The sequence below is a fragment of the Saccostrea echinata genome, unplaced genomic scaffold (genome assembly GCF_033153115.1).
Source record: "Saccostrea echinata isolate AGI-Se365-2 ecotype Australia unplaced genomic scaffold, CSIRO_AGI_Sech_v1 ptg000010l, whole genome shotgun sequence".
In the NCBI taxonomy this organism is placed as follows: Eukaryota; Metazoa; Mollusca; class Bivalvia; order Ostreida; family Ostreidae; genus Saccostrea; species Saccostrea echinata.
Genome location: NW_026889759.1, coordinates 7247501 through 7259381, shown reverse-complemented (window position 1 = coordinate 7259381; position 11881 = coordinate 7247501). Strand labels below are relative to the sequence as shown.

Here is an 11881-nt window from a genome sequence, read left to right as displayed (position 1 = left end):
CATTTAAAAGGTCACTGAAAAAATAATTGTATCATTTATGTCCAGTCCAACTTTCTAATGGATAAAAATTTGACGTTCATACTTAAAACAAATATTACGTATCACCTGCGCATGTGTCATGACCCCATCTCAATATGAGTAAAAAATTCTCGAAGGGGCGTTAAATAAATGTTGCAAACAAACAAATCAAAATTAAACAAGACCTTGACGCAAGGTCTTTTTACATGAAGAAAAATGTATATTAGTAATTCCTGTTCTGGTCATATCTTAAAATGTAGTTCTAAGCTCGTATTTTAAGCAGATTGCTTTGAGCAAAGGGTGTGGAATTTGGGCAAATTCAAGGTCACTGGCAGAAAAAAAAGTGTATAATTCGAGCCCAGTTAAAAAAGTTCTAAAGGATAAACAATGGAAGTTCATAAAGTTTATTTAAGATCTCTGTGTATGTCAAGTTCGAGGTCACAATTTAAAAAGGTGTAAATTCGTGCTCGGTCAATATCTTTCTAATGGAGAAACTTGTAAAGTTAATACATTTCACAAAGATTATCTATGACCTTGGGTGTGCCATGACCTTGGTCCAAGATCATTATACAATTTCAAGATTAATGGCTGAAAAATGTAAAATTTTCCTTCAGCCCTTACTTATGACTTGTGGGATTTGTCATGACCTTGACCAAGGTCATATGTGCAAGTCTGAGGTAACTCCCAGAATTTTTGTTATTTCTACACTGGCTATATCTTGCAATAAAGAAACATGAGATGCAAATTCTTGCCTCAAACATTGCTAGTGACCTGAGTGTGATATAACCTTGACCCCATATCAGTTTGGCAAGTTTAGGGTCAATGGTAGAAAGAAGTGTAAATTGTGTTTCAAACATTGGATGCAACGAATCAAAAATAAAGGCAGTAGTGATGAACTGTAATTTTATGAGTTCGCTCAAAGCCTGTTCATGTGATTCAAAAAATAGAAGTTACACATAATGAAGTTCTAAATACTTCAAGACTTTGGTAAGTCCACTAAACATTTCTCCAACCCAAATATTGTCATTGTCATCTAAAGACAAGCTCGATGGTAAACGCAATTGTCCAAGAATTCCTTGACCAGAAGTATCCAAAACACCTAGCCTTGTTCCATTCTCGTTCACCACATGAATTATGTTGTTAATGTCGTCTGCCACAATGATGTGAGACAGCTTAATATTACAGCATATACCACGGGGTCTGAAACTTTTTGATTTGCCACCATGATAGTTATATCGAAAGCTACCCGAATTTGTCGTAACTACAATCCTGTTTAAGTCTGAAACACAAATGTCACCATTAGAGTTTTGTGTTAGAAAAGATGGATATTTAAAGAGACGTCGGCCATTTTGTGTTATTTCTATTTCTTCCATTTTGGATCCATCGCTTCCAAACCTGTCAATTTTTGCTCGCTGATTATTGCAAACAGAAACTAAAATGTCTCCATTTCTACAACAGTGTATTCCATATGGTTTGAAATCTCCTGTACTGCAAATTTGCTCTATTGTCTCTCCCTTAACTTTATACACAGATTTATTGGTAGAGGAACAGAAAATCAGTTCTCTCGATATCGACATGGACATCCCACTTACACCATGTTGATCTGGAGTTTTGACAACTTTTAGTTCCTTGCTTTTTTTATCCAGTAACTTAAGCCGTGGTGCGTTGCCGCTGTACCATGCGGTCTCCGAATCCACACAACAAACATGATGAACAGAAGATAAACCAGAAGAAATTATGTTTGTAACGAGTGGTTCTACAAGGCGCGGTACTTTCTCATCTCTTGTTTTGGAAATTTGCACTTCAGCAAACATAATAGGAGATTAGCACGTGTTCCTAGAAAATAAAGATACGATTTCTATTATACATAAGTTTATGAATTTATTTACATGTGCTATGTTCGTAGGACAAAATGTTCATTAGTAATTTTTTGTAAACATTTCAATAAATAATTTTCCATTCGATCTTGATTCCAAACCTCTGTGTTATCACAAAAATTCAATCCAAGATTCTTTTTCACTGTCTATATGTTTATTTTATTGCAGGGCCAGAATGTTAACTGTATTATTCTGCCAATAAATATACCTTTCTTTTTACATGTATGATTTCGAGTTTAAACATATGCAGGCTAAAAGTTGGTTGTTAAACGTTATTTCAGAATAACACAGAAAAGTTTATGTTACGAACACATAGTGGAGTTTCATTACAATTGAACAAACTGATATATTTGGATTAAAACGTTTATGATTGCAATAAACATATACTTGTTTAAGGGTACAAGTTCGGCCAGCTATGAAATGTTTCTCATCTTCTTTATACTTTTATTTGTATATGTTCGGCCATAAACAGACCAGCTACTTTACAATTTTTACATACACATGTCTACCGCTATTTAAATTAGTCATAAAAACTATATATACATCTTAAAATGAAAATTTTCCTGACGACTATCAGAATAGACCTACCCCGAACAGCTGTTTTTATTTTGACTCCTCGTCGCCATTGCTGTCTCGTCCTGTATCTATGATTTCGCTATTGATTTTTCACTTTTACTTGTTGAAGATATTTAAAGTTAACACAAACTTCTTTTGTGATGTTTTGTTTTGTCATCGTGTTGTCGTAGTTAGGAGTTTTATTACCAATTGCAAAGACCCGAATGTGGTTTAAATAGCATTTTATTGCCGTTTGGTCTTTGAATTAAAAAAGTTAAAATATGGAACGATAAAGTTTTTTTTAAACATTAAACTCTCTCCCTCTCTCTCTCTCTCTCTCTCTCTCTCTCTTGTAGATTCTAGTGCTATCAATTAAAAGAAACAACAACGCCCGTGAAAAGCACATACATATACAGTGTACTTGTATCAACACCTTTATCTAAATCGAGAAAAAGTAAGCACCTGCAAACATAGAATTATTTTAATATTCAATAAATCATTAGCACCCCCCTTAACTCTTTGTAATAACTTCCAGACAGACATCCATAAAGTGTTATTTAAAGACATAATTTGTCCGTTGACAATTATAATGATTCGGCTTTGGAGTTTTACAGGATGAAAGAACGATGAAACACATCTTTTTTTCCATAAAAAAAACGAGGTTAATACAAAGATATTTTGAATTAATGTTGAATATTTTTCTTAATTGATATTTCCGAAGAAGTCGAATATGAAATATCCTTTGTTTGAAAGGTACGTACTATTAATATCACTGTCGGGGTGGAGGGGGATGGGGTAGACGTCACAAATACCTTTGATTTCATGGGTTTCAACAGTTTTTCCCTACAAGTTTAACAACTTGCGTCAATTTCTCCGAAAGTACATGGTTTATAAAACTATTAAATTTATACCGAGGGAAAATCGTTGAAATAAAATTAAAGTCTTTATTAAATGATGGACATATTTCTTTTTTTTTTTTACACTATAGCACACCTTTTCGACCCTGACTAGGAATCTAGGCGTAATCTCAGGTTGTGAGGAGGAGGGTTTGATTGGAGCTTTTTATCGCGATTGTTTATATATACTGTCCTTCCCGATATACTTTATTTTAACAAATAAAATAAACACCATGACTATCTTAATTGTCATGTACAAATTTTGCATAAGAAATATCAATTTTCTTGTACATGACAATACCATATAAAAAGATCTTTAAAATTATTAGACATAATGCCTTCCAAACAATTAAAAAAAGAACAGGATAACGTATCATAAGATTTCTGAAATTCAAAATTCAGTTGTTGTGGGCTTTTTTTTCCCAGGTGTCAGAATTCTGAAATAACGAAACGTGCATGGCGAGATCGCTGAGTCTCTCGAACGCGCGGTAACTCGGTATAGCTCAGTCGTGTCGCTCTGTATATAATGTATGAACAAGTATTAGCTTTCCTAAAAAGCTTGTCTGACTTGAGCAAATTTATTTTTACCCGAAGAATCAAGAAAAGTTAAATCCAGTGTAACCAACATGACTCTGAGTCATGAAATGAATTAGCACTAAGAAACAAGAAAAGTTCAATTCAGAAACTTGGACATGCGTTTATTCTATCAGAGACGTGATTCTATATACATTATATTATTTTTAAATTCTTCTTTTTCATGGACGTAGGAACCGGGGGGGGGGGGGGGGACCGTGAGCTCAATAATTTCGAGGATTTATACATAGGTACTTTATGCTTGTGTCCCCTGAATTATGTAAATATTAACTTTGGATAAATTTTTTTATGCCCGATAAGGAATTTTTCCTTGATTGTGTCCACCCGAAACTGAAATTTTCTGAAATTTATTCCAACGGGCCTGTTAATGAATAGAAAGATATAACCAGTGCTTTTGAAAGAAAAAGTTACAACACATAAAAATCTAAACATCAATTGGTAAACAATTTTGATAATTAAGAAATGTCTTATTAAAAATAATAAACATGTTTCAAGTGAGCTAATATCTTTGCAATTAATTTAAAGCAAAAGAATATTCAACATTTATCCTTCACTTTGATATTTTTTTTAAACCATGAATAAATCAAACGTCTGCTAGTTATGAATATGTGTAGATTTATAAAAATTCTAAAGGAAGAGGGACATAGTGCATGCATTGCAAATAAACATCCAATCAGTAGTTTATCTGATAGTGTTGTCCTGATTAGTTTCATTCCTTCTGTTTTTGCTGGACATGAATGATGCAATTTTCGAGAATGGCCAAAAGTTATGTAACCTGTAATGTATAATGTGATAATAATGGCATCGGCTCCAATACTCTGGCTTGTTTGGGTGTTTAGCATGTTTCCTTTACTCCACATGCTCGCCAATTAATAGTTTAGATAGTATGAAGTTTCCAAGATCAAGTTCTCACAAGAATTCTATTGAACGACTTGACCAACAAACCTTGGCTAAATCTAATACTGTCTGACGCCATGACGTCAGACAATGAACGCGGAAGAAATAGTTTTTTTTTTCATACACATTTTGTAGACAATTCGTTTTATTCTAATTTTACACAGGTGAGCTTACAAATATCTAAAGCACATCTAAATCTTGTTAATAACCCAATGAACCCACCCAGTGGCAAGGCAGCTTGGCAACACAAACCCGAACACGTAAAATTAGGAAAAATTAATAGAAGTGCAGGAAAAGTAGCTGTCTAGAGATGATTTTCAGAAGAAATGTAGTAAAATAAATTCTCGTTGCAGTGAATTGTTTTTAACTCTCTTTATTTCATCGTCGGAAACCAGTCTGATTAAAACCAGACCCCTCCTATTCATTGTCGTCAGGGATTAAAACCAGCCCCCCTTCTCCTAGAGACCCTGACGACGATAGGAAAAGAGAGGCTGGTTTTAATCTGGAAACCCACGGCCAATTTAATATAGGTGCATGCTCCCTCGTGCAATTTAGTAAATGACGAATGATAAGTTTATATAGGTTTACCCCTCTATATTATAAAATCATAATATTTCATATTTTTATAAATGTAGAGAAGTAGACATAGATAGAATTATCATTCGCCATTTACTAAAATTAGATGGAGAGATGGAGTGCGATCCCGCATACCAGTGACCATGTTTTTTTTCTGACGATGCTTGTCTTTGAAATAAAATAAAATAAAATTACTAAGATAAATAAAATCAGAATGCAATTTTTATATGAGAAACATTCATTTCCTAAATAAAAAATGTTCAAGATTTATGATAAGCAAATATTCGAGCTTCAATAAATTTAATTTAGCGCCTCAAAGGGAACTTTTAGCCTCGTTGTCCTTTGCTTGATAAAGAATTATTAAAATTAAAAGTTACTCAGGCAATAAATATCGAAATAAACCTTGAATCACCTCATTCAAATTCAAAACAAAACAACGGAACAATTATATATATCACTCGAAATTAGAAATGTACGATCATTATCAGCATCTTTTAAAGCTAAATTCGATATTCACATTTTAAGACTAAAATTTAATTCAGTATTAGAGAGTTTTGTCCACCATATGACCCATATAAGTGTATTTTCATTGGAATCGCACTGTGCTCAAAATGGAAGATACAATGTATATAACATATTATTTTTTTATTTGTAGAGTTTATAATGGTGGCAAAGAAGTTTTTTTTGGGGGGGGGGTGTTTGGGGGGGGGTACAACTTGATAAAATTCATATTATAGATGCACATGTTTAAAAATACATGTATAGGGTACAGATTCATTGAATGCTGCAAAGAATTCACAATCTTTTCTCATTTGTTCAAAATTTTATAAAACATTCTGGCATATATACTTATTATTTAAATATATATATATATCAGTATATATTGAAAATGTATGAAGAGAATATCTATGGAAAGTATTGTAATTATTAGTATATGCATGTACGTCCCTGCTACAACAAATGAAATGTATTATGTAATCAGTATCAATGATAATGGAACTGATAAAAGAAAACTATAATTAAATCTGGAATTAATTTGAGAAAAAAATATTTATTTATTTATTTATTTATTTATTTATTTATTTATTTATTTATTTATTTATTTATTTATTTATTTATTTATTTATCGAAGCGTTGCATGTAATTTATTCACTTTATCATTATTATTATTATCACTATTATTCTGGTTTAGAAGTATTACATGTAGTGAGACTTGTACGTATTCGTCTGTCACACGGTCGTTTACTTTCATTAGACGCACCAGCTCTAGTGCGAGATTACACGAGATTTCACGCGGTAGTGTATTTTCAGATTCAATATGGCTACAACTACAGCCAAATTTAACGATATATACGATCTCAAAGAGGAATTGGGAAAGTAAGTACACGTTTTTTTTTTATACAGCATGTTTATTTGACATTGCGATAAAAAACGTATATTCATTTTAGAATCCTCTTTCAAATTATATTCATTATTGTGTATGAATGAAATTCTACTGTGATGCTATGATACGGAGGAAAAAAATCAATACTTTCTCGATCTGTGATGAGAGTACAAATTAATTGATTATATGCGTTTCATGTGTTTGAAAATTACTGCAATTACAAGATTTACACCCGTTACATTTTGAAAACGGTCTAGCTGCTGATTTGTTAGAAACATTCAAAGGAAACACCCATTTTCGGGTAGAGTTGTTCAGTGGACGAAAGAGTAAAGTCTGCGTTGTTGTAAATTCAATTATTGATGGTTAAATAAACTGTCAATGTATTATATGGATTTATCGACGTTTTAGAGGCCTGACACCGTTGCCCTGTGATAGTTTAGATAGATGAGGGCAATGGTAGTTGCAGGGTAGTTATAGAATGGTGCAACAGGTTGAAATTAATTGATATTCGGTAAACTAATATTAAGCTTTTCCTCAGGGGTGTAATTATATAGATATGGTAGTAAAATTTAGAGGATAATGGTGGAAATGTCGATATGAATGAAGTTGAAATTCTGCAGAGCTGTATATTTTTTGGTATCTATACTTGCATCATGCACATGATGCATCTATACGTTTTAAATGATGATGGAAAGTATCATACTACTGGAGCTACATCTTGTAAGATTGAAACAATGAGGAAGAAAAAAAGCAGTTAAACAAATGCTAAAATCTAAAGGACACATATTATTTAGATTTCACTAAGACAAATGTAGACTTTATAGATTTAATTCTATACTGAAGCAGAATTTTGTATCTATAGTAGCACACAAAAATAAAATTTTACAGGTTACAATTTACTCAAAATTTAAACTTGTATTATTTTAAAAATAGAAAGATTTTATCTTCTCTTTGATAATACATCTTTGTTGAAAATGAAAGAATATATTGACATATCCGTTATTCAACTTTGATTCTCATACAATAAAATTTTATAGATTAATCAATTTTTAAGTTTTCTCATGACTACCAAAAGTTACCTTACAATTTTTTTTTTTTTGGTTATATATTTTAACATATATTATAAAATGATTCACAATTATGACAACTACATCCTATGGAGAGACCATGCAGCTATGAGGTTTTATGATATCATTTTCATTGATGATACAAATTTACACATGTAGGTTAGATACAACAATCAATATTTAGTCACAAAGATACTTTAATTATTTAAAAAGCATACTGAAAGGAAAATTTGCAAGTAGAGGGTCCGTAGGGAAATCATTGAGGCATGCTGTCAGTGAATTCCGATTAATGACTACACCCTATTTGTTCTCAATCCTGCTGACACTGATGTAATGGTAGATGTATTTGTTGATGGGAGAACACTTCAGCTTCAACTAAGACTTATTATACATGTTAAATTACTGAAAATTAATCTCATTACTTCATATAATAGTGGTTTGGTAGCTTATTCATCTATGTAGCTTTTCTGATGATTATTTATGATTAATATACTATAATATACTTGGGTGAGTTTTTATATGTAATATATAACATTTAACTAATTACATGATTGATATTTGGACCCATGATATATATTTGTGTCTGTGTGTAATACCGAGTTAGATTGAAGACCATGTAAACAAAGAAGACATTGTTTTTGAAGATTTCATTTTGGTATCTGAAGAAACATATGCAACGATGCAATTATATAAATGTCAATGGCATGTATTTAATTATTTATATAACATAAGAACTCAGAAGCTTATAATGGCTTTGTTATTATCCCTGTGTCTGTAGAGCACATTATTGATAGAATCATGATAGTATTGGGTGCAAGCTTGTGTATTGACTTCTGTTGGAATTTTTTCTCGGTAGACAAGATAAACGGTTCCCAATTTTTCTGTCAATCGCACCAAGTTTCTGTTCATGCTAACAAACTCCCTCACCTGAAGAGGGAAGGGGGTTGCAATTGTTTATCCATGCTGCAGAAAATTCTCCAGTACCTTTGTTTAAAAATAGGATGAAATGTAGTGCACAGAGGTCAAATTTACACTATATATACAAACAAATGTGCAAGTGATACAGAGTGAAATTCAGTGGTGGCATTTTTTTCTATATATTTTTCTATATATACATAGAAAATATAGGTATTGATAAGTAGGTTAACCTGTAAGCTGTCTTCTCAAGTTTCATGACAAGGTACCCGTATATTGAAATGCAATAATGCCTGTGTATTGAGGCGTGTACATACATTGAATACCTAGGTTTTGTGTACGCAAAGTATTTGTTAGCATTTGTTGTGTTATTTATATATACACTCTTACACTGAAAGTCATGCATTTGAATATATTTGGGTTAATAATGGATATCTTCTCCGGACAAAATGTTATGTTGAAAGAGGAGAACTGAGTCATCAATTGCATGGATACAAAATGCACAATGAGTATTTCGAAACATTCTGTCATGCATGAGGAAAAATAATTATGACAATTTTCAAAATTTGGGTTTATGTTTATTACTTGGTAAGATTTGTATTACAACATCAAGGACAAACGTGTGCCAATTTAAGTTTCATGTGAACCCATAGCCATCTCCCCCCTTGACATTAGAAAAGGCTCTGTTGATTTGTGCATATGATACATGTATGCTACAGACTCAGATCTAAGGGGTACAGCAAGTTGTCTTAAAATCTAAGTCTATTGATATTATGAATACATTTCCTGCCAAGGAAGTGAAAAAATATTTTCTCATACGCTCTAAAGTAACAGCTGCAAGGATACAGTTATATATCTAGATTTTATAGATGATATGGCTTACATATGGTAAAGTGTGTATGATGTCTGTATGATGAAATGTCTAAATACAGGCCAGGATTTGACATGGTCCTGTAACAACATTGGACAATAAAAATTTAGCCCCAAGTTAGGAGTTGACAACATCATAATCTGGCCCTTGACATAGTTTTATGTTCGGTGGAGGAATATGTAATGATTTTATGGTAGAGGTGCACATGCACTTATCACAAAGATAAAGAATTGATTAATTTTAATGAATTCATGTATACTGATGTTTGTCTTTGCTGCTGTGTAGTACAGAAAATCAATTCTAAGACTGATAGGATAATTTTACATTTAATAATTGGATCTAGATACATCGTTTAAATTTTTATCCATAATGTGATGTACATGTGTCCATTGTACATCATTGAAGAAGCTGGTCCCTTCTCCCAAATACTATTGTCCTTGATAATGATTAGCATACCATAGATATTATAAATAGTTTGTCTTAATGTTAAAGATCTAATCAAGACACATATTATGTTCAATGCATTGTCACACGTCACCTAGTTTTTCAGTGCTCCAGGATTGCATAGAAGAGGGGTGTACATGGTGAAGAAGACATGTTTTAATAATAAGAACCAGATTTTTATTCTCAACTAAGTTTTAAAAGTACAGAATCATAGTACTCATACATGTTAAGGGTTTTTTTTTTAGTACAGTGCAAAATAATATGCTACATAAATAGGCTAAAATAGCATAGATGTTACACACTTAGTGGTTTCCAACATTTACTGATGGCTCTAACATTTACCAATTAACACATCCTCTGTTATCCATTTTCTCATCAAATGTGCAACAGTCATGTAATTGTCTCAAGACCTTTTTTGTCATTTTTTTATTTGTAGTACTGTAATCTTTAATCATGAAAATATAGAGAAACTAAGGATATTTTGGAAATCTTTAGTTGTTAACAAAAGTGAAATAAACAGTACTTGACTGAGTACAGTGAGATCTATAGTATTGAATACAAAGTGTGCCTTTAGCCTGACAGAATTGTGAGTGTCTTGTCAAAACACAAGAGATTTTAAGGGATGGTCCAATTTTGCAGCTTTCAACAGGTAGTTTTTCTGCATCTTGCTAGATACTGTTGTTTGTGGTACGAGATACACATTAGATTCATATGTGATTCCTAGAAGCTTTTAGGATTACGTAACTGGTACAATTTGTCAGAAAATGCAGTTATTTGTGGAAGAAGCTAAAATTGCGTGGACATCTTCAAATTGAATGCCAAAGTACTATATGTGTCATATTTACATACACTGTGATAGGATGAGAAATTTGTGGAAATGTACAAATAACGTTAACCTTAAACAACAAGTGTAATGTAACAGCTGGTGCAAATTAAAATTTATTTTAATGGATTTTTATAAGACAGAAGTCTCAAATTCCTAAAGCACTGTGTTTTAGAGTGGTTAATTAGACAATACAGGAGTGTATTATTTATTAATTAAAAAAAGATAGGACTATCTTAGCATGCAATCCTACCTGTCATTAATAGCTTATTAATTTGGTAGTTTAACGAATTAAAGAAAGGTTGTGGTATTTAACGACACTGTAGTTTGGGTCAGCAATGTCGAGACTGCTTAATTATAGTTGTTTTTAGTAATTTATGTATATTTTTGCGTACTGAATATTGATACTACGTTTTGTGCATGCAGTTTTGACCCTTGCTCTTACCTACCACAGAAATGACTCAACCTTTTTGTCTTCACCTAAATCAGGATAATCTGATTTTAGTTAGGGACACAATGTTTCCTCATGAGTTTGGCCATGTTATGTTACATTTTCTTTGGAATATTTCCATGAGTCCCCTAGGATGCAAGTCCCACAGAGAGAGAGAGAGAGAGAGAGAGAGAGAGAGAAATAGTTTTAGGGTATACATGTTTTGGGTAGATTGGGATTTTTTTTTAAAGTATTTTCCCTCGCACAGGCATGTAATAGCAGAAAATGAAGTTCCTTAAATGTAACTCAAGACCCCACCCTTTACATGGATTGCAAAATAGCTTTGCATGACTGTGTGTGTGACATAATTTGAAATAGAAAGGAATACTTTAGGTATTTTTATCAGATTATGCCAAAATAATTCTCATTTATATGGGTGAGGTTGTGTGGGCGTTGTGTCAAGGACCATGTGTCTCTTTATTTATGTTTATGGCGAGCCTGTCGACCTTTTTTTGTTGACCTTTTTTTTTTGCA

The 11881-nt window shown here is 32.3% G+C and overlaps 2 protein-coding genes across 14 annotated transcripts in view; one reads left to right on the top strand and one right to left on the bottom strand.

Moving 5' to 3' along the window:
• Positions 1 to 907: 907 nt before the first annotated feature.
• Positions 908 to 2626, bottom strand: LOC133184661 (uncharacterized). The gene is made up of 2 exons (XM_061319748.1): positions 2484 to 2626; positions 908 to 1854 (listed from the first exon to the last, which is right to left on the bottom strand). Exon 2 carries the CDS (start codon positions 1830 to 1832, stop codon positions 969 to 971), a length of 864 nt encoding a protein of 287 aa, XP_061175732.1. The 5' UTR covers positions 1833 to 1854; positions 2484 to 2626; the 3' UTR covers positions 908 to 968.
• A 4055-nt stretch (positions 2627 to 6681) lies between these two features.
• The window catches only part of LOC133184282 (calcium/calmodulin-dependent protein kinase type II delta chain-like), a 52564-nt gene continuing 47364 nt past the window's right edge, over positions 6682 to 11881 (top strand). For all 13 annotated transcript variants that reach the window (XM_061319279.1, XM_061319273.1, XM_061319277.1 and 10 more), the window contains exon 1: positions 6682 to 6790. In XM_061319279.1, the coding sequence (XP_061175263.1) occupies positions 6732 to 6790 (59 nt within the window). In that variant the 5' untranslated portion in view covers positions 6682 to 6731. The remainder of the gene's footprint in view (positions 6791 to 11881) is intronic.